The sequence below is a fragment of the Chiloscyllium punctatum genome, chromosome 9, assembly GCF_047496795.1.
Source record: "Chiloscyllium punctatum isolate Juve2018m chromosome 9, sChiPun1.3, whole genome shotgun sequence".
In the NCBI taxonomy this organism is placed as follows: domain Eukaryota; kingdom Metazoa; phylum Chordata; class Chondrichthyes; order Orectolobiformes; family Hemiscylliidae; genus Chiloscyllium; species Chiloscyllium punctatum.
The window spans coordinates 81,465,960-81,486,817 of record NC_092747.1 but is presented as its reverse complement, the minus strand read 5'-3'; the positions used below and the strand labels follow the sequence as shown (position 1 = coordinate 81,486,817).

The window sequence follows — 20,858 nt, the reverse complement described above, 5'->3', positions numbered from 1 at the left end:
GAGCACTCAGATCTAGTGTGGACCAATTGGTTGAGGTATTCATCAATATCTTCAACCTTTCACTCCTACAAACCGTAGTCCCCACCTGCTTAAAGAAGACCACCATCATCACCATACCTAAGAAAGTACATGCAACTTGCCTTAATGTTTACAACCAGTGGCTCTGATCTCAATAGTCATGATGTGCTTTGAGAGGCTGGTCATGGGCCACATCAACTTCAGTCTCTCAGCCAGCCTTGATCACCTACAATTTGCATACCATCGTAACAGGTTCACAGCAGATGCCTTGGCCTGCACTCCTCCCTGGAGCATCTGAACAACAAGGACACCTACATCAGACTCCTGCTCATTGACTACAGCTCCACCTTCAACACCTCTGGACTAATCTCAAAACTCCATGACCTACGTCTCGGCTCAGCCTGCTGGAAACTGGATCCTCAGCCTCCTGACCCACAGACCGCAATCAGTGAAGAGAGAAAACTGCACTTTCTCCACAATAACACTCTACATTGCAGCCCCATCCCCCGCCTCACCATCACCCAGGGATGCATGCTTAGCCCAGTATTGTACTGTTTATAAACCCACAACTGTGTTGCCAAATTCTGAATGAACACCATCTATTGTTTCGCTGACAACATCACTGTTGTAGGACGGATGTCTAACAACAATGAGTCAAAATACGGAAGTGAGATAGAGGGCTTGAAGACGTGATGCAATGAAAGCAAGCTCTCTCTCAACATCACCAAAACAAAAGAACTGACCATTGATTTTAGAAAAATAGGAGGAGAGCACGTCCCCATCTACATCAATGAAACTGAGCTCGAAAGGGTGGAGAGCATCAAGTTCCTCAGAGTGACAATAACTGACAAACCTGTCCTGGTCTTCCCATGTAGTTGTGTTGGTGAAGAAGGCACAACACATCTTCTTCCTCAGGCAGCTCAGGAAATTTAGCATGTCCATAAGAACCCTCTCCAACGTCTACAGATGTACAATTGAAAACATACTTTCCAGGTCCATAATGGCCTGGTATGGCAACTGCTCCGCCCAGGATCATAGGAAACTACAGAGGGTGTGCAGAGCTCAGACCATCATGGGAGCCAACCCTCCATCCATGGGCTCCATTTGCATGGCTCGCTGCCATGGAAAGGCTGCCAACATTATCAAACACTCTTCATATTCCAGTAAAGCTCTCCGATAACCTCTTCCATCAGGCAGAAGATACAGAAGCCTGAACACACGTACCAGTAGGTCAGGGACAGCTTCTTCCTGGCTGTTATCAGACTATCAAATGGACTCTCTAGCCTAAAATAATGCTGATTTTGCTAATGTTGATCTCTTTTGTATGCCCTGTGCAATGTTACCTGTATGACTCCATCTAAAACCTTTGCTCTCTACATCCTTGTTTACTCTGATCTGCTTGCACCGTGGGCGGCACGGTGGCACAGTGGTTAGCACTGCTGCCTCGCAGCGCCGGAGACCCGGGTTCAATTCCCGCCTCAGGCGACTAACTGTGTGGAGTTTGCACGTTCTCCCCGTGTCTGCGTGGGTTTCCTCCGGGTGCTCCGGTTTCCTCCCACAGTCCAAAGATGTGCAGGTCAGGTGAATTGGCCATGCTAAATTGCCCGTAGTGTTAGGTAAGGGGTAGATGTAGATGCAGATGTAGGGGTATGGGTGGGTTACGCTTCGGCGGGGCGGTGTGGACTTGTTGGGCCGAAGGGCCTGTTTCCACACTGTAAGTAATCTAATCTAATCACTGCTTTTCACCATACTTTAGTACTCATGACAGTAAATAAATCAATCAATTATTGTTTAGGAGAATAATTTTTCAAGTTTCTCATCCCTGTGCCTTAAAATCCATGCAAACCAAATCATAATTTTATCAAAGGGAAGGTGAAAAATCGCACAAAGCCAGATTAGAGTCTAACAGGTTTATTTGGAGGCACTAGCTTTAGAAGCGCTGTTTCTTCATCAGTTGGTTGTGGAGCAGAATCATAAGACAGAATTTATAGCAACAAGATTACAGTGTCATGGAATTAGATTAGATTCTCTACAGTGTGGAAACAGGCCCTTCGGCCCAACAACTCCACACCGCCCCTCCAAAGAGAAACCCACCCAAACTCCTAACCTATATTTACCCCTGACTAACACATCTAATGCTACGGGCAATTTAGCATGGCCAATTCACCTAACCTGCACATCTTTGGATTGTGGGAGGAAACCGGAGCACCCGGAGGAAATCCACGCAAACACAGGAAGAACATGCAAACTCCACACAGACAGGCAGGAATTGAACCCAGGACCCTGGTGCTGTGAGGCAGCAATGCTAACCACTAAGCCACTGTGTAATATTAAACAAATTTAGCCGAAGTCTTTCTTCTTTTAGAATGATCATGTTAGTTCCACTTCCTTCAAATGTAAATCCCGGAATTCTTTTTAAAGTTACATTCTCAAAAAGCTATAGCAATAGGTGCCATCTCAGCTCAGATAATGCATTCAAGGTGTGAGGTTAAATTCTATCTGTGTCCCAATGTTAGGTCAGACAGATTCTGTTTCTAAAGTGGAATTTACAGAATCTTACATGGATTTATGCAGTTTTCGAGCAAAATAAAATGTAATTCTGCAAGTACAAATTCACCCCACAAACTTAGTGTGTGCATGTGGGGGTGTGAATGTCTGTGAGAGAGTGTGTATATGTGCATGTGTGTGAGTGTGAGTGTAATGGGGTATACGTCTGTGAGAGGGTATATGTATGGGTGTGAATGTAATAGGGTATAAGTCTGTGAGAGAGTGAGTGTGTGGGTGTGAGTGTGGAGGATGCATGTCTGAGCATCTGAGAGAGCACTTGATTGAGTTTTTTGAAGAAGTAACAAAGAGGATTGATGAGGGCAGAGCGGCAGATGCGATCTATATGGACTTCAGTAAGGCATTCGACAAGGTTCCCCGTGGGAGACTGATTAGCAAGGTTAGACCTCATGGAATACAGGGAGAACTAGCCTTTTGGATACAGAACTGGCTCAAAGGTAGAAAACAGAGGGTGTGGTGGAAGGTTGTTTTTCAGACTGGAGGCCTGTGACCAGTGAAGTGCCACAAGGATCGGTGCTGGGTCCTCTACTTTTTGTCATTTACATAAATGATTTGGTTGTGAGCATAAGAAGTACAGTTAGTAAGTTTGCAGATGACACCAAAATTGGAGGTCTAGTGGACAGTGAAGAGGGTTACCTCAGATGGGCCAATGGGCTGAGAAGTGGCAGATGGAGTTTAATTCAGATAAAATGCAAAGTGCTGCATTTTGGGAAAGCAAATCTTAGCTTATACACTTAATGATGAGGTCCTAGGGAGTGTTGCTGAACAAAGAGACCTTGGAGTGCAGGTTCATAGCTCCTTGAAAGTGGAGTCGCAGGTAGATAGGATAGTGAAGAAGGCATTTGGTATGCTTTCCTTTATTGGTCAGAGTATTGAGTACAGGAGCTGGGAGGTCATGTTGCAGTTGTACAGGTCATTGGTTAGGCCGCTGTTGGAATATTGCGTGCAATTCTGGTCTCCCTCCTATCAGAAAAATGTTGTGAAACTTGAAAGGGTTCAGAAAAGATTTACAAGGATGCTGCCAGGGTTGGAGGATTTGAGCTATAGGAAGAGGCTGAACAGGCTGGGGTTGTTTTCCCTGGAGCATCGGAGACTGAGGGGTGACCTTATAGAGGTTTACAAAATTATGAGGGGTCTGGAGAGGGTAAATAGGCAAAGTCTTTTCCCTGGGGTCGGGGAGTCCAGAACTAGAGGGCATAGGTTTAGGGTGAGTGGGGAAAGATATAAAAGAGACCGACGGGACAACTTTTTCACGCAGAGGGTGGTACGTATATGGAATGAGCTGCCAGAGGAAGTGGTGGAGGCTGGTACAATTGCAACATTTAAGAGGCATTTGAATAGGAAGGGTTTGGAGGGATATGGGCCGGGTGATGGCAGGTTGGACTAGATTGCAGTTGGAATATCTCGTCGGCATGGACGGGTTGGACCGAAAGGTCTGTTTCCATGCTCTATATGACTCTAGTGAATGAGAGTGTGTGTGTGTGTGTACACGTACTGCAGTGGGGTCATAGGGTCACCTGTACTGTTTAGTGTCACCACTCTTCACCTTGAAACACAGAATAAATGAAAACATGGAATATAAAAGCAATAAAATAAAAAAAAGAAGTAAAGTTCAACTTTACAGTCTTTCTTGTTAATTGCTCAGCCATGGACCTGGAGTGGTCAAGTTAGGGATCCTATTGCTGCGCCACCAGATCAAAAGTCACCACGCCCCATTGCTTTGACTGTCAATGTTTACAGTCTCAGACTGCTGGATTCAAGGTCCCAGTTGAGACCATCACCATGGGTACCAATCTTGGCTATCATCCTCTTCTTGGCCATTTTACGTTGTTGCCTGTCCCAAAGCCCAGACCGTTGGTGTTCCCCAACTGGGAGGGAACACGCCTGTCTGGTAAATGTTTTGCGGTGTCCATTCATCGTTGCCATAAACTCTTCTGAGTCTCGGCAATGTATAATGCCTCAGGGGATAGCACCTCCAAATCATCATAGACAAGCCAATCGTTTGTAAAATGAAAATGCAAAGGGTATACAAGGAAATGATGAAGCCTCAAGGATTAAAGTGAGAAAGCTTACAGTTGACAGTCTGACACACTTTTTTACCAAGATTTAAAAGGAATGGGTTGTGAATGAACATGTATGTGTGCAAATGAGACTGAAATTATCTGCCTTCATGTTATCAGAACATACAATAGTGAGGAAAAAGCATTTTATTTTATATATCTAAGTACTGTGACTTTCTATTTTAAAACATAGAGTTTTGCTCATCGTAAGTGTCAGCAGTATTTCTTGGAGATCTTCCCAAATATATTTGGTTATAACAAAGGCTGATCACAGAAAAGGTTCCTGAGTATAATTGGTTCTGGATACTAATGTACTTATCCAAAGCCTGTGTCACATGAAACCAAGTGTGAATAATCCTTTTACATGGAAGCAGAATAGGAAAAGGGTTCTTGGGCAGTCACTTAGCTTGTATTAAGTGCCTCCTCAGAGCAATAGTATTGCTATTGGTGACTTGTCACCTATATTACATTCAAGAAAACTGTTCTTATTATTTTTTAAAAATGGATTCTCTTTAAACTAAATTATGTTTGACATTTATAGTGCTAGGCCAAAGATAATAGCTTTTAAGATTTTTTGTGATAGAACAATAAACTAGAGTTGACTTCAAATATGATTTTGTCATAATCAACCTTATTCAAGCTATTGCCTCTTTAAGTCACTTTCCCACTGAGAAACATTTGAATCCAGCAGTCTGAGATTGTAAACATTGACAGTCAAAGCAATGGGGCATGGTGACTTTTGATCTGGTGGCGCAGCAAAAGGATCCCTAACTTGACCACACCAGGTCCATGACTGAGCACTTATCAAGAAAGACTGTAAAGTTGAACTTTATTTCTTTTTTTTTATTTTACTGCATTTATATTCCATGTTTTCATTTATTCTGTGTTTTAAGGTGAAGAGTGGTGACACTAAACAACACTTTTCACTATATTTTGGTACAAAAAATACATGTGACAATAAATAAAGTAAATAAATCAAAATCAAATAAATATGGCATTTTCCACAATTGAAGGCAACTGCTTTCTGCACTTGCATTTCACATCTTGTACAATTGATAGAAACTGTGCACAGCTTGCCTCAAGCCAGAATAACTGAATAACTAGTAAGATGCTTTGAGTTCTGTCTAATTACAGTTTAACATTTACTATCAAACATGATCATTTTAGTAAAGTCTCATAATGACTATGAAGCAATGCAAATAAACCTTTGTCAAGAACCCTTTTTAATGAGGAATGGTCTCTGTGAGTGGAAACACTCCTTTTAATACTTTTCAATATTTTTCTGGTACTCTGTGAAAGCATAAATGTGTAATAATGATGGATAACTAGAAACCTATAGTACTGTTTTCTGTTCCACTTCATTGAGCATACAAGATAAGAACATGTTCTTGACTGCTGACTAATTTAAGGAAGATCATGGCAGTGCAGTTTGTCACTGAGGTGCATTTTCCACTTTCAAAATTTGTTAGTGATAACTTTATTCTTTGGCGAGTTAGAATGCCCAGATGATCAGATGTTCAAAGATGAAGAATAACATTCCAGACTCCTCTCAGTGACATATTGAAGTAAAACTTTCCACCATCTCCACTTTTGTTAATTGGCTCATTAATTAGACAAATAGAACCAGCCTGGAACAAGTGTAAGGTGTAATATAATGGGAATAAGATATTGATGTCTCTCCCTGTAAAGAATACAAAGAGGGTAGAAAAACTAGGGTTATTTTCTCTGGAGCGGCAGAGGCTGAGGGGTGACTTGATAGTAGTCTATAAAATTGTAGACTTGATAGAAATCTATTAACTGGATGCATAGATAGGGGTGATGGCGAGAATCTTTTCCCAAAGTTAAAATGTCTAATATTAGGGGGCATTCATTTAAGGTGAGAGGGGGGGCAAGTACAAAGGAGATATGAGGGGCAAGTATTTTACATAGAGTACACAGCCAGGGGTGGTGATAGAAGCAGATACAATAAGGGCGTTTAAAGCACTTTTAGATAAGCACATGAATATCCAATGGATGAAGAGGTATGGACCACGGGCAGACAAAAGGGATTACAGGTAGTTAATGGATAACGCATGTTCTGGCAAAGCAATTTGCTTATGATGTCGCTGAGGAATTAAGGAACAGTATTTTCAAGATCACTTACCTCTGTTCGCAATAGCATGATTCCAGCGTGATCATTTTGTGTGCTTTGTCCTGTGCTTATGCCGATGTCAGCATCAGTTTTCATGCCGTTCTGCATATGCACCAATGTCAGCTGCCAACAGAGCAGCTTTCTGTGAGAGATACATTGAGCAGTTTCTTGTGAAAGGTGCACTGCTCCTAGATTTTTTTGAAAAGATGGAGGGGCATAGTGACAAGAATGCTGGCAAGAAGTGTCCTGGTGATAAAATTGCAGGTGGTGAATGCAAATGAAAGGCTGTAACACAAGAAGAGAAGCTGGATATTATAAAGCATTTTGAGCATAAAGAGAGAATATGTGATATAGCTCGCTTAACAGGAATGAGAGAGTCTACCTTACGCACCATGATGACCATCTGTCCTACATAACAATGTTTGTTTTTTAAATGTACGGTGTTAAAGTTACTATTGTTTGGTTGATAAATATGATGATATAACTTCATTAAGGCTGTGCTATACTTTGCGTTAGACTTATGGATGATTTTTAGTGATTGTGAGTGATATTTTTTGCTGGTCTGCCCCAACCCCACTTCTTCCATCGGCCCATTATTTATATGAAGTGATTTTCTATTAAGTGAGATTTTGCTGGAATGCAACTATGACATTGTGGGAGAACAACCTGGAGTTTAACTTGGCATCATGTTCGCACAACTGAAGGGCCCGTTCCTGTTCTATGTTCTATGTTATAATACAATCCACACCATTATAGTAAATGCTGAGTTACAATATTGACAAAGTTTGTTTGAGATGAATAATTATTTCCTTGAACTTTCCAAGTTCTAGCAATTAAATTTTAACCTCATCAACAGAATGAGACGAGGGTACTTCTAAATGTCCATATTATAGCCTCCTTCGAAAATTCTTTGACTCCAGAAAACTTGTAGAAATAAGGTTAGCTATGTAATATATTCCAAGCACCTTATTCAGCAATTTTGTTATAGCCTTTTTATTACTTTCAAACAGTAGCTTATTCAGTTTTTTTTGTCTAAGCAGATTAGCTTTACAATAAAACAATGCAAACATTTCTCAATGTTGTGGATAGATTATATATTAATATACAAAAATACCAATCATCTTTATTACATCCAGTGCAATCATTACTGCTTTCATTTTCACTACCATATTTGAATGAAATTATTTATTAAGATGCTGTGCTGCCTCATGCAATCTTCAGGTTACTGATGTTAAGGAGAAACTGAAGTTGGCTAAGAAGTTCTGGTCCACATTACCTTACAACATCTGTAATGATGATAAAGTGACTGCTGGTGTGCCGGATGAAGAGGATTGCTGGAATGGACATACCAAGGGCAGGTGAGGTATACTACAGAGGAGACATTCCCATTACATTCACATCAGGAACCTGCAATTATCATGCATTCACAAGGCAGCTGGTCAGAATGGGTGGTGGCAGCTGTTGCTTGTGTAAGGATAGTGTTGGGAGTTGTCATTACAATAAATCTTCAACAAACCAATTAGTTACAGTTGAAATATTCTTGGTTAGGATGATGATGTTCTTTCAGAAAGAAGAAAAACAATATAGCAGTAAGTAAGACTGAGTTTGCAATTAGTTGTTGTATTTAGTAAAGCAAGGTTTTTAACATTGCTTGACCAACCTTACACTGGGTGACAAAGCTGAGTTTTGCTCCAAAATCAAGCACTCTTTGAGCTCCTTTATTATAAACTTTAATTTGTGGTTAGCTTTGTCTAAACCATAGCCTCTATTATACATGATGTGTTATGAGGGTTTCCATGAAAGATTTCATTAATATTAGCCCATTCCAATCAATAGAATTATCAATGTCCCATCAACACAACTAGATTCTCTTGAAATCAATAATGCGTGTTATTCACCTTCTAAGAGTTATGAATCCTTCCTACCTAACCTTCACTTTCACTTTTTAGGTAGAATCAACTATTACACAATGGGTGTGAAAAATATTGGGCTGTCAGTTTACAGCTTTAGAAGTACCTGTTGAACCAAAATTTAAGATAGAATTGTTCTATAACTTAAATAAATATGTAATTTCTAAGGATGAAAGACTTAAACAAAAGCTTCCATATTGACTCATTAAATAAGGTGTGCTTCAGAGTGATACTGGTTTTGATTTTGGGTCTGTGTTAATTTGACTGACACAGCCATATTAGTGCCACGTTTGATACCAACATTTTTGGGAAGGGTTACATTAGTCAAGGACCCGGCTTGGTATCTGAGAAGTGATTATTATATCCAAACCAGTGGAGGTAGAGTTTGGGTTTAGACTATAAACCCTGAGTCAAAAAGCCAACCAATTGACCAGAGTTTGAATTAAAATATGATCACATGCTTTTTGATGGTTTGTAACAAACTGCCCTATTTCCCACATCCCAAACATAAAACCAATCCCAATTTATACAATACCTACAGGATAGCAGGAAGGCAAGAAGACGGCATTAGAGGAAAAAGAATAGTTGACTTTCATGGTCATCAATATCTAAATCCCTCTCATTTGGAATGAGATGAGACAGCAAAAGAATTGTCATTCACTGAATCCTGCTGCTAGATTATATATTTTCAATTTGAAATTTTAGAAGCCAGAAGTTCTGATTTCCAAACATTTCTAATGTGAGAAGGGTGATTTTGAGATCAAACAAGGGAGTTTCAGGCTATAGTTTCCATTTTCTTGGGCTTAATGGCTACATAGAACATTGAACATTACATAGCAGTATGGGCCCTTCAGCCCTCGACGTTGCACCAACCTGTGGAACCAATCTGAAGCCCATCTAACCTATACAATTCTATTCCCATCCATTTGCCTATCCAATGACCATTTAAATGCCCTCAAAGTTGGTGAGTCTACTACTGTTGCAGGCAGTACATTCCATGCCCCTACTACTCTCTGAGTAAAGAAACTACCTCTGATATTTGTCGTATATCTATCACCCCTCAATTTAAAGCTATGTTCCCTCATGCTAGCCATTGCCATCCGAGAAGAAAGGCTCTCACTGTCCAACCTATCTAACTCTCTGAATATCTTATATGTCTCAGTTAAGTCACCTCTCAACTTTCTTCTCCCTAATAAAAACAGCCTCAAGTCCATCAGCCTTTCCTCATAAAATCTTCCCTCCACACCAGGCAAGATCCTAATAAATCTCCTCTGAACCCTTTTCAAAGCTTCCACAGCCTTCCGATAATGCGGTGACCAGAACTGCACACAATGCTCCAAATGTGGCCGCACCAGAGTTTTGTACAGCTGCATCACGGTTCCAAAACTCAATCCCTTGACCAATAAAAGTGAACATACCATATGTCTTCTTAACAACCCTACCAACCTGGGTGGCAACTTTCAAGGATCCATGTATCTGGACATCGAGATCTCTCTGCTCATCCACACTACCAAGAATCTTACCATTAGCCCAGTACTCTGCATTCCTGTTACTCCTTCCAAAATGAATCACCTCACACATTTCCACATTAAACTCCATTTGCCTTCTCTCAGCCCAGCCCTGCTGCTTATCTATGTCTCTCTGTAACCTATAATATCTTTCATCACTATCTGCAAATCTACCGACCTTAGTGTCATCCGCAAATTTACTAACCCATCCTTCTATGCCTTCATCCAGGACATTTATAAAAATATGAATTAGCAGAGGACCCAAAACAGATCCTTATGGTACCCCACTAGTAACTGAACTCCAGGATGAATATTTCCCATCAATCACCATGCTTTGTCTTCTTTCAGCTAGCCAATTTCTGTTCCCAACTGCTGAATCACCCTTAATCCCATGCCTCCATATTTTGTGCAACAGCCTACCATGTGGAACCTTACCAAATACCTTCCTGAAATCCATACACATGACATCAACTGCTTTACCCTCATACACCTGTTTGGTCACCTTCTCAAAGAATTCAATAAGGTTTGTGAGGCACAACCCATCCATTCACAAAACCACGTTGACTATTCCTAATCAACTTATTCCTTTCTAGATGCTTATAAATCCTATCTCTTGAAAACTTTTCCAACACTTTGCCTACAGCCAATGTAAGGCTCACTGGTCTATAATTACCAGGGTTGTCTCCACTCCCCTTATTAAACAAAGGAACAATGTTTGTTATCCTCCAGTCTTTTGGTACTATTCCTGTAGACAATGACAACATAAAGATCAAAGTCAAAGGCTCAACAATCTCCTCCCTGACTTCCCAGGGTATCCTAGGATAAATTCCATCCAGCCCAAGAGACTTATCCATTTTTACACTTTCCAGAACTGCTAACACTTCCTCCTTCCTCCTTATGCACCTCAATCCCACCTAGTTTGGAACCCGTATCTCAGTATTCTCCCGAATACATTGTCTTTTCCTGGTGTGACAACTGATGGAAAGTATTCACTTAGCAATTCCCCTAACTCCTCTGACTCCACGCACAACTTCACACAACATTGCTTGATTGACCCTAATCTTACTGTAGTCATTCTTTTATTCCTGATATATCGATAGAAAGATTTAGGGTTTTCCTTGACCCTATCTGCCAACAACTTCTCATGTCCCCTCCTGGCTCTTCTTAGCTCTCTTTTTAGGTCTTTCCTGGCTAACATGTAACATGTAACTCTCAAGCACCCTAACTGAGCTATCACAGTTTTTTTATATACAAAACCTCTTCCTCTTGACAAAAGTTTCAACTTCCTTGACAAACCACAGCTCCCACGCTTGACAACTTCCTCCCTACCTGACTGGTACATAATTATCAAGAACCTGGTCCTTGAATAAGCTCCACATTTTAATTGTGCCCATCCCCTCAGTTTCCTTCCCCATCCTATGCATTCTAAATCTTGCGTAGAGTAGAGATAACTGAACTGTGGTCACTATCACCAATTGCTCATCTACCTCCAAATCCAACACCTGGCCAGGTACATTACCCAGTACCAAATCTAATATGGCCTCTCCCCTTGTTGGCCTGTTTACACACTGTGTCAGGAAACCCTTCTGTACACATTGGGCAAAAACTGACCGATCTAAAGTACTTGAACTATAGTATTCCCAGTCAATATTTGGAAAATTAAAGACCCCATAACAACTACCTTGTCATTCTTACTCCTGTCGAGGATTATCTTTGTTATCCTATCCTCTACGTATCTTCTACTATTTAGAGGCCTATAGAAAACTCCCAACAGAATACCTTCTCCTTCTCTGTTTCTAATCTGAGTCCATACTATCTCAGTAGGCAAGTCCTCAAACATCCTTTCTGCAACTGTAATACTGTCCTTGACTAACAGTGCCACACTCACCCCCTCTTTTACCATTTTCTCTGTTCTTACTGAAACAACTTAATCCAGGAACCTGCAATAACCATGCCTCTGAATTGGCCACAACATTGAAATCCCAGGTACCAATCCATGCTGCAAGTTCACCCATCTTATGCTATTCAACAATCCCAGGCTACGTGCTGGTATTGGTTGAAATCTTAATTTTATCTTCCTTTCTGTTCCTTTATGCGGATCATTTCTTTACTTCACAATCACAGGCTTTGTTAAAAAATAAAAGATCAATAAAATTTCTGCCCACTTTCTACAGATGCGAATTTGTTTCCAAGATACCATCCAAATATTGCTCACATTTTGGGTGCTGGCTGCCTCAATGCCATTTGCGAAAGTCTAAGGGCTCAGAATTTTTCTATAAGGCAACTGGCCTGAAAGGGTTCACTAATATGTTTTGGAATAGCTCTCTCCACTGATATATTAATGACTGTCTCTGACATGAATTATTTTATTCTATGTTCGTCAGTTCTACTAGCGTAGACCTGGTTGCTATTTCTTAGAAGATAACAATGTCTCTTACATTTTATTACAGTTAACCAATCTTAAGCCAATGTAACCTGCTGTCCTATTAGTATGTAATCAACTACTATTTTGTTTTATTCACTCATGGGACTTGAACATCTTGGCTGGCTAATTTAATTTCTGGTCAATGGAACCCCCAGGATAGTGATAGTGGGTGACACAAGTGGTAGTAGTACCATTGAATGTCATGTAATGCTGGTTAGATTGTTGCTAAAATGAGATAGCATTGTGTGATGCAAATGTTACTTGCAACCTTTCAGTACTAGCTTGTATATTGTCCAGGTTTTGCTGCATTTGGTCAGAGACTGCTTCAATAAATGAGGAGTCATGAATGGTGCAGAATATTGGGCAATAATTGGTTATCATTCCCACTGCTGATGTTATAATGAAAGATGAATCCTTCACCATTTACTATTAGTAAGCCCCTCAAATAATATAAGGAGGATTATTGGCAGCAAATTGACACAGAACTGAGGTGGACATTTTTTGTGACAAAAGTGCATATCAGAATTTTGCAGAAAGGCAGCCCTTTGTATCAGTCAGTCAGTGACTGGCTACACTAGCAGTTTGAAACTGAGTACCCCAGCTAAATATCTTGCAGCCCAAAGGAACCATCCCGGAGATATTTAAAGGAATGATCAGTTTCATTGAAGTTAGTTGCTGATTGATTTCTTTCAGAATGTTATTTTCTGCAATGACTCAAAAATAAAAACCTCATTACACCATTTGTTTGATATAAGGTAACAATCTCGGCATGTGCATTGGCTGTCCTCATTGCTATATGGCTCTTTGTTTGACGTTATCATCATTTGACCTGCAGGTACCTGCCTGAAATTATGAATGATGGTCTGACCAATCAGAACAACAACCCAGAAGTAGATGTAGACATCACTAGACCAGATACGATGATACGTCAGCAGATCATGGCACTCAGAGTGATGACCAACAAACTGAAGAATGCTTATAATGGAAATGATGTCAACTTCCAAGATTCAAGTAAGCAACTAGTTCTCATAATTTTCCATCACAGACAGCTATAGGGGATAAATTCAATTTCTACTGGCAAATGTGTGTTCACTCATTTAGACCTAAGAAATATACCATACACTTGAGGCATGAGTACAGCTGAAGTCCATTCTGCTCAATTTTACCCAGATCCTATAGTCCGGTACAGCTCTATAGACAATGACGAGTAAATCTAGTGTGATCCATTTAGTCACCAGTTTTAAAGTAATCACAGCTTCGGTCAACAAGGAACTGCATCAATTTAGGAGGGACTGAAAGAGGAAGAGGAAAGTATAGAAAATCTAAACCACACTGGGGAAGGTGAAAGAGTGAGATGATAGAATGCGAAAAATGAGGAAACAAGTTACTGGATGGATGGGAGAGCAAGATGTTATGACAGACAAGGGACTAGTGGAGAAGAACAGAGAAACAGAAGGGAGTAAATGAGTGCTTGCTTGTTCCCTCCTGACTCTTGTAACCCCACTTTTAAAGTATCTCGTTCCAGCAGTTTGAGATAACTGAGTGGCTTGCTAGGCCAATTCAGAGGGTAACAAAGAGTCATGTAGATTGCTGTGAGGTTGGGGTCATATATAGGCCAGACCAAATAAGGATAGTGGGTCTTCCTTAGTGAACTACAAGTTTCATTTTATGACAATCAGCAATGGTTATATCAGGTGAAATATTTAATTCCAGATTTTCATTGAATTCAAATTTCACTCCTCAGCCATGGTGGGATTCAAATGCATGTCCCCAGAAATTAGTTTGGGATCTGGACTTCTAGTCCAGTGATATTGACACTTTGCTACCACATTGAATATAGTTGACAGGTTGCTCTACTGTACCCATCTGTCTCACACATTCACTGTTTTTATCATGGGAGCTTATTTCTGTGCTTCACTGTAGGTTGTATTATCTCTGTTACAAAACGGGGCAAACCCTCCTGCTTAATTTAAATCAATAGTTGTATCCCAGGCAGTGAAAATTTGAGAGGCTAAGAACTTTTTAAAGTAAAAATTAACTACCTTATTTAACAATTATTGACAACTCCTTCCTCGAACCTATCTTTTACGTCCCCCCTTCTATAATGTTCGTCCGATTTAACACCCAAGTAAGATTTACCAAAAACTTCAAATTTCAAAACCAGGCAGTTGTCGTACCTTCCTCTTATATTTGCTCTCCTGGTCGGTGTCAACCTTTTTTTCTCTGTGCAAATTCCTTCTCTGGACAGCTACCTCTCACAGAGTTCTTACCAGCAGCCAACATCTGTTGGTCTTTTGACAGCTCTCCCCCAACTGTTCAATTTTCCCCAATCTTATACCACCAAAGCATTGGATTGTGTCATTGGCTTTGAATATTGTCAATGTACTAAATTCAAACTTGATTGGACTTTGGTATGTTTTTTCGGGGTATACTTTAAACTGATTGCCCTAATTCAAATTTGTTTTGTTGTCTCCAGGCAACCAGCTACCCCAGCTACTGAACTACATGTTACATTGTGTCTGATTCAGAACACTTGGTGCTGTCAGGTCGTTCTGCTAGCTTTTAGCTCTCTTAAAGGTACAGTACACCCACATCTTCATAACACTTCCCCTCTTAAGAAAAATAAACCATCATAATGAAAAGGTGGCTTCATTTTTTTTCTATTCTTTAAACACATTACCTAACATACAGATAACTTTATACCTGTGTGTATAAAACATTAAATAGATACAAACCTCATCTAAACTTTATCAGTTAAATCCACAAAAACACATCTGCGATGACATTCTTACGATCCGCAACCAGTACGATTTTTAAATTAAAAGTCTCTTACATAAGTCCCCAACGAAAGTCTCATATCTTTAAAGCGTTCTAAGAATGTAAGCAGATAGTGATCATGTACACCACATCTCTGACACATTGTTCGTGACATACACATTAAAATGTTGTAAGGCCAGTGCCAAACTCAACAGTTCTTTTCTAATCGTGAAGTATTTCCTCTGGCGGATGTTGATCTTCTTTCGAAAAGTAACCTACTGGCAGTTCAATCCCATCCTCATCTTCCTGCTAGAGTACAGCTCCAACTCCTATGTCACTAGCATCGATGGTGACTTTAAAAGGTTTTGAAAAGTTTGGGGTAGCTAAAACTGGTTTGGTGGTTAATATCGACTTCAAATGGTCAAATGCCTCCTGGCATGGTTCTGTCTACCGAAGCTTTGTGTTCTTCTTCAGCAGATCGGTTAATGGTGCCACTACACTACTGAATTTTGGAACAAACTTCTGATAGAATCCGCTGAGTCCTAAGAATCGAAACACCTCTTTCTTTGAGGTTGGTCGTGGAAATTCCTTGATGGCCTTCATCTTTGCGTTCCATGGGGTCAACCTTCCATGACCAATGTAATGTCCCGAGAACGTCACCTCTGCTTTCGCAAATTCCATTTTATTAAGTTTATCACCAGTTTTGCTTCTTTTAGTCATTCAAAGAGCTCTGCCAACTGTACCATGAGATCTGTCCAGGACTTACTAAAGATCACTATATTGTCCAAATAGACTGCACAGTTTGTTAACCCAGCCACAACTCTGTTCATGAGTCTTTGGAATGTGGCAGGTGCGTTCTTCATTCCAAAGGGCATCACTTTAAATGGATATAGTCGATTTGGTGTTACAAATGCAGAAATTACTTTCACCATTTCTGATAAAGGTACCTGCCAGTAACTACGCATTAAAACCAACTAGGTGATGTAACTGGCTTGTCCAACTTTCTCGATACAGTCCTCCAATCTAGAAATTGGATATGAGTCCGATTTTGTAATGGCATTCACCTTCCAATAATCCACGCAAAATCATTGAGTTCCATCCAGTTTGGGAACTAAGACAATCGGTGAACTCCACTCACTCTAGCTTGGTTCGATGATGTCCTCGTCAAGCATGGCCTCCACCTACATTTCGAGCTGTTTGGTTTTAAAAGGCAGATAGGGATGTTGTTTTATCGGAGCAGTATTCCCTATGCCTACTTCATGTACAATAGCTTTAGTCCTCCCATCTGATTCTTACATCTGTCCTCATACTGCAGTGACAAACCTTTTAACTGCATTCTATATGCTCCTGAGACAGCTAGTTTACTAACTTATCCCCCTCCTGAGAAGATTGAGAAGATTACATTACAGTGTGGAAACAGGCCCTTTGGCCCAACAAGTCCACACTGACCCGCCAAAGCACAACCCACCCAGATGCCTACATTTACCCCTTACCTAACACTACGGGCAATTTAGCATGGCCAATTCACCTGACCTGCACATCTTTGGACTGTGGGAGGAAACCGGAGCACCCGGAGGAAACCCACGCAGACACGGGGAGAACGTGCAAACTCCACACAGTCAGTCGCCTGAGGTGGGAATTGAACCCGGGTCTCAGGCGCTGTGAGGCAGCAGTGCTAACCACTGTGCCACTGTGCCACCATGCCGCCCACATGTCTTATACCATGTGGAGTGAATGAATTGCAATGCCGAAGACTGGCACTGTAGCTCTTTTTTAATTTACTCATGGGATATGGGCCTCACTGGCTGGGCCAGTATTTATTCTCCCATCTTGGATCCTGCCAAATCATTCCCAAGAACAAACTGAATTCATGGAACTGACACTCTGTCAATCACTCCATTGTTACTTCCCCAATCTTCAGTTGGCACTCCAACTTGATCTTACATAGGGGAATGCTAAATTTCTGTTCATCTATCCCACAAATTACCACACTCGTGGATAACAGATCAGAAAGAGTGCATATTTGCTCATCCCTTACTATCAGCAACAAGTTAAATCCTGTCTCTCTCAAAATATAATGTGTCCTTCTCTCCCTGTTCTTTCTGAGTAAACTTTACCCACAGAGACAAATTCTTTGTAGAGATCAGGTACTAACTCCATACCCAGCCCCTGCCTAGGTTGTGCACTCTCCTGCAGCTCCTCAGCTGTTCTTGGGGTTTCCTTTCCTATCGTCATTAATGCCACTGGCTTAGCTTCTTTTACCACATCTTTTCCCACAGTGCCTTTCTTTAATGACCAGCACGGTGACTTTAGGTGTCCTACCTTCTGGCAGTGGAAACACCTTTCTCCAGTGCTCTTCTGAAACCACCAACATTGTAATTTTCTGTGTACCACTCCATTACAGTGAAAACACCTTTCACCTCCTGTCCACCCTCTTGGGCTTCTTTAACCTGTGGTAAAATCTTACTAGTGTTCTCTACTCTTGGTTTCATAGTGTAGGATCTCTCCTCCCAACTTCTATCCCTCAAAGGACGAAATTCTGGCCAGTAGCTTGTCCTATGCAGCAACATGTACTTATGTGCTAATCCTGCTGCCCTTCTCACTTCCTGAACTTTCTGTTCCTCCACATGATTTCTTATCTCCGGCAGTGAGTTTTTAAACTCCTCCAGCAGAATAATCTCTCTTAGAGCCTCATCGGTCTTATCTATCTTTAAGGCTCGCACCCCATCCATCAAAATGACTTTGTTTAATTCTTTCGAACTCAACATAATTCTGATCTGGTTCCTTATTTGTGTTTCTGAACCGCTCTCTATATGCTTCTGGTACCAATTCATAGCCTGTTTAACTGCTTCATAATCTCTTGACCCCCTCGTCTGACAGCACGGAAATTCCTCACTTGCTCTGCTTACCAGTTTAACCTGAACTTGCATTACCCATAAATCCTTGGACCACTCCATCTGCCTAGCCACTTTTTCAAATCAAATAAAGAAGGCTTCAACATCTTTCTCATCAAAACGTGGCAGAGTTTTGACATATATGTATATCTCACCTTCTCTTTTAATCTCCATCCTGTTAACTTGACTTTGCTGACTAAGTGGCAACTTCTCAAGTTCAAATTCTCTCTCTTTTTGCTCAGCTAAGAACTTTCTCTCTCTCACATTTTCCTCTCTTTCTCTGTCTCTCCCTTTATCTTCTAACTCCATTTTCCTCAGTTGTAATTTATGTTTTTCTACTTCTACTGCACTTGTCTGTTTCTCAAACACACCTAAGTGTTTGATTAACTCCCTTACAATTTCAGCTTTACTTTTGTCCTTGGTTAAACCCAAATCTAACTTCTTTGCTAATTCTAAAAATATGGCCCTTTTCTTTCCTTCTAAACTTTCTTGGCAAATTTGAGAATCATCTTCAAATTCCAGAACCTCTTTAGCAATTTTAAGAGGCATTTCTCTCACTTTTAATTAAATCAAATACATGTCACCAAAATTAAACAAATCATCTCACCTGCATTTTATTTAAAGATCTAGGACCCTCACCTGCAAGTGTTTAAATCTGCTGGGATGTTTTGACCCCCCAAATCTATTCAAATCTGTCTAAACTAGTTCAGATCACAAATCAAAGACTCAAACAGTTCAAATTGTGGACAAAAGCCCCTAAATCATTCAAATCCTGACAACAAAACCCCAAACTGAAAGGACACAGGGTAAACCTTCCTGCTTAATGTAAACCAGCAACACTGAAAAGATTCGTGCATTAATCTGTGAAAATTCAGGAGGCCAAGATCTATTTAAACTAAAAATTAACAACTTTTTTCTTAAAGTATAACAGAGAATAATTAACTAACAACTGTTACAACTCCTTCCTGTAATCTATCTTTTACTTTCCCTTCTATAATACTAGTCTGATCAAACCCCTAAGACTTACCAAAAAATTCAAATTTCAAAACCAGCCAGTTGTCGTATCTTCCTCTATAGATTTGCTCTCCAGGTCAGTGTCGATGTTTTTCTCTGTGCAAACTCCTTCTCCTAATGGGTACCTCTCAGAGAATTCTTACCAGCAGCCTACATCTATTGATCTTTTGGCAGTTCTTGCCCCAATGTTCAATTTTTCCCAATCTTATACACCCCAAAACATTGGATTGTGTCATTGGCTTTTAGTATTGTCAATATGCTAAATTCAAACTTAATTGGAGTTTGGTATTTTTTGGGGTATAATTTAAACTGACTGCCCTAATTCAAATTTGTTTTGTCATCGCCAAGCAACCAGCTACCCCAGTTGCTGACCACAAGTTACATTGTGTCTTATTTAGAACACTTGGTGCTGTCAGGTAGTTCTGATAGCTTTTAATTCTCTTAAAGGTGCAGTACACCCACATTTTCATAACAGTCTCCAAAAGACAGGAAAATATGGCAAATCATGTCAAAAAACCAGAATCTGTTGAGGCGGCTCAGGTAGTAGTAGTAGTAGTAGTAGGCTCCAGGGTGGACTCATTAAACACCCCAGAAAAGCAATCTTGACCATGATTTACACAACCCCACTTTGAATATTTCCACTGAAAGATTACACATTGGCACGTCCATTCATTGCAGGTTCAAATATGGGCTGACCATGATTGTCCAGTGATTCATTGTTATTAATACCTGAATTTCTATCGGTAAGGACCCTACTGACAGTGCAGATTGACTAAATGACCTGTCACTGGAATTTCATAAGTGCATGTGAGGAAATTGTTTTTTTTCATATTTTGATAATATTCACCCATTCTACAGTTCAGATTGAAGAATTCAAACTGATTTGTCTCAGTCTGAATTTTGTTAAGTTTTTTGGAGGGCTTATCACTGCAAGATGTAGACATGGTGGAGGTATGCCCATTGACCATGTCCGGAGATGTTTGAGCCCGGTTTCCAGCATGGAGCAAACAGCAAGCTGAGTCAGCCAAGTGCTCACTCTGGCTTCTTTATTGAGGTTTCCAATTATTACGCTCGTTTGGTAAGTTTGGTAAGATGAGAGGTTAAATATTTATGAGTCAAGTTGGGCTGTTAGCAACCCATTCAGCAATCAATAACAACCATCAATTGGCAACTCATCACTGCTAAACGGGAATCTCACCACAACACTTATGAAAAGCATAAAAGGTGGAGTGTGTCACTCCCGATGTCAAGGCAAGCCATGCTGGACTTCTCTTCTGATTCTGCCAGAAATCCTACCATTAGAGAACATCACTTAGGTCCCTACAAAAGCTACCCTACATTTCAGTCTTTCAGTTTGAAGTATTTAAGTGAGGCACCATGGAAAAATTAGTTGTTTCCACCAATAATAGATTACCTTCTAAATGATTAAACCACATTGTATTTACGTATCAAGACCACATTTAAAGCTAGTGTACAGATTAATTCCATATTCTTTTAACAATCATCTTTTTGGTAGAGAACATTATCTTTTGATAAAAATGTGGGTTCCTTGACAATTCCTCTCGTTATGTGAATG

At 40.4% G+C, this 20,858-nt stretch overlaps 1 protein-coding gene across 1 annotated transcript in view; it reads left to right on the top strand.

Moving 5' to 3' along the window:
* gpc6a (glypican 6a) overlaps nt 1-20,858 on the top strand; it is a 1,024,509-nt gene that overhangs the window by 992,882 nt on the left and 10,769 nt on the right. The window contains exons 7-8 of the mRNA XM_072577902.1: nt 7,996-8,132; nt 13,453-13,628. Of these exons, the coding sequence (XP_072434003.1) occupies nt 7,996-8,132; nt 13,453-13,628 (313 nt within the window). The remainder of the gene's footprint in view (nt 1-7,995; nt 8,133-13,452; nt 13,629-20,858) is intronic.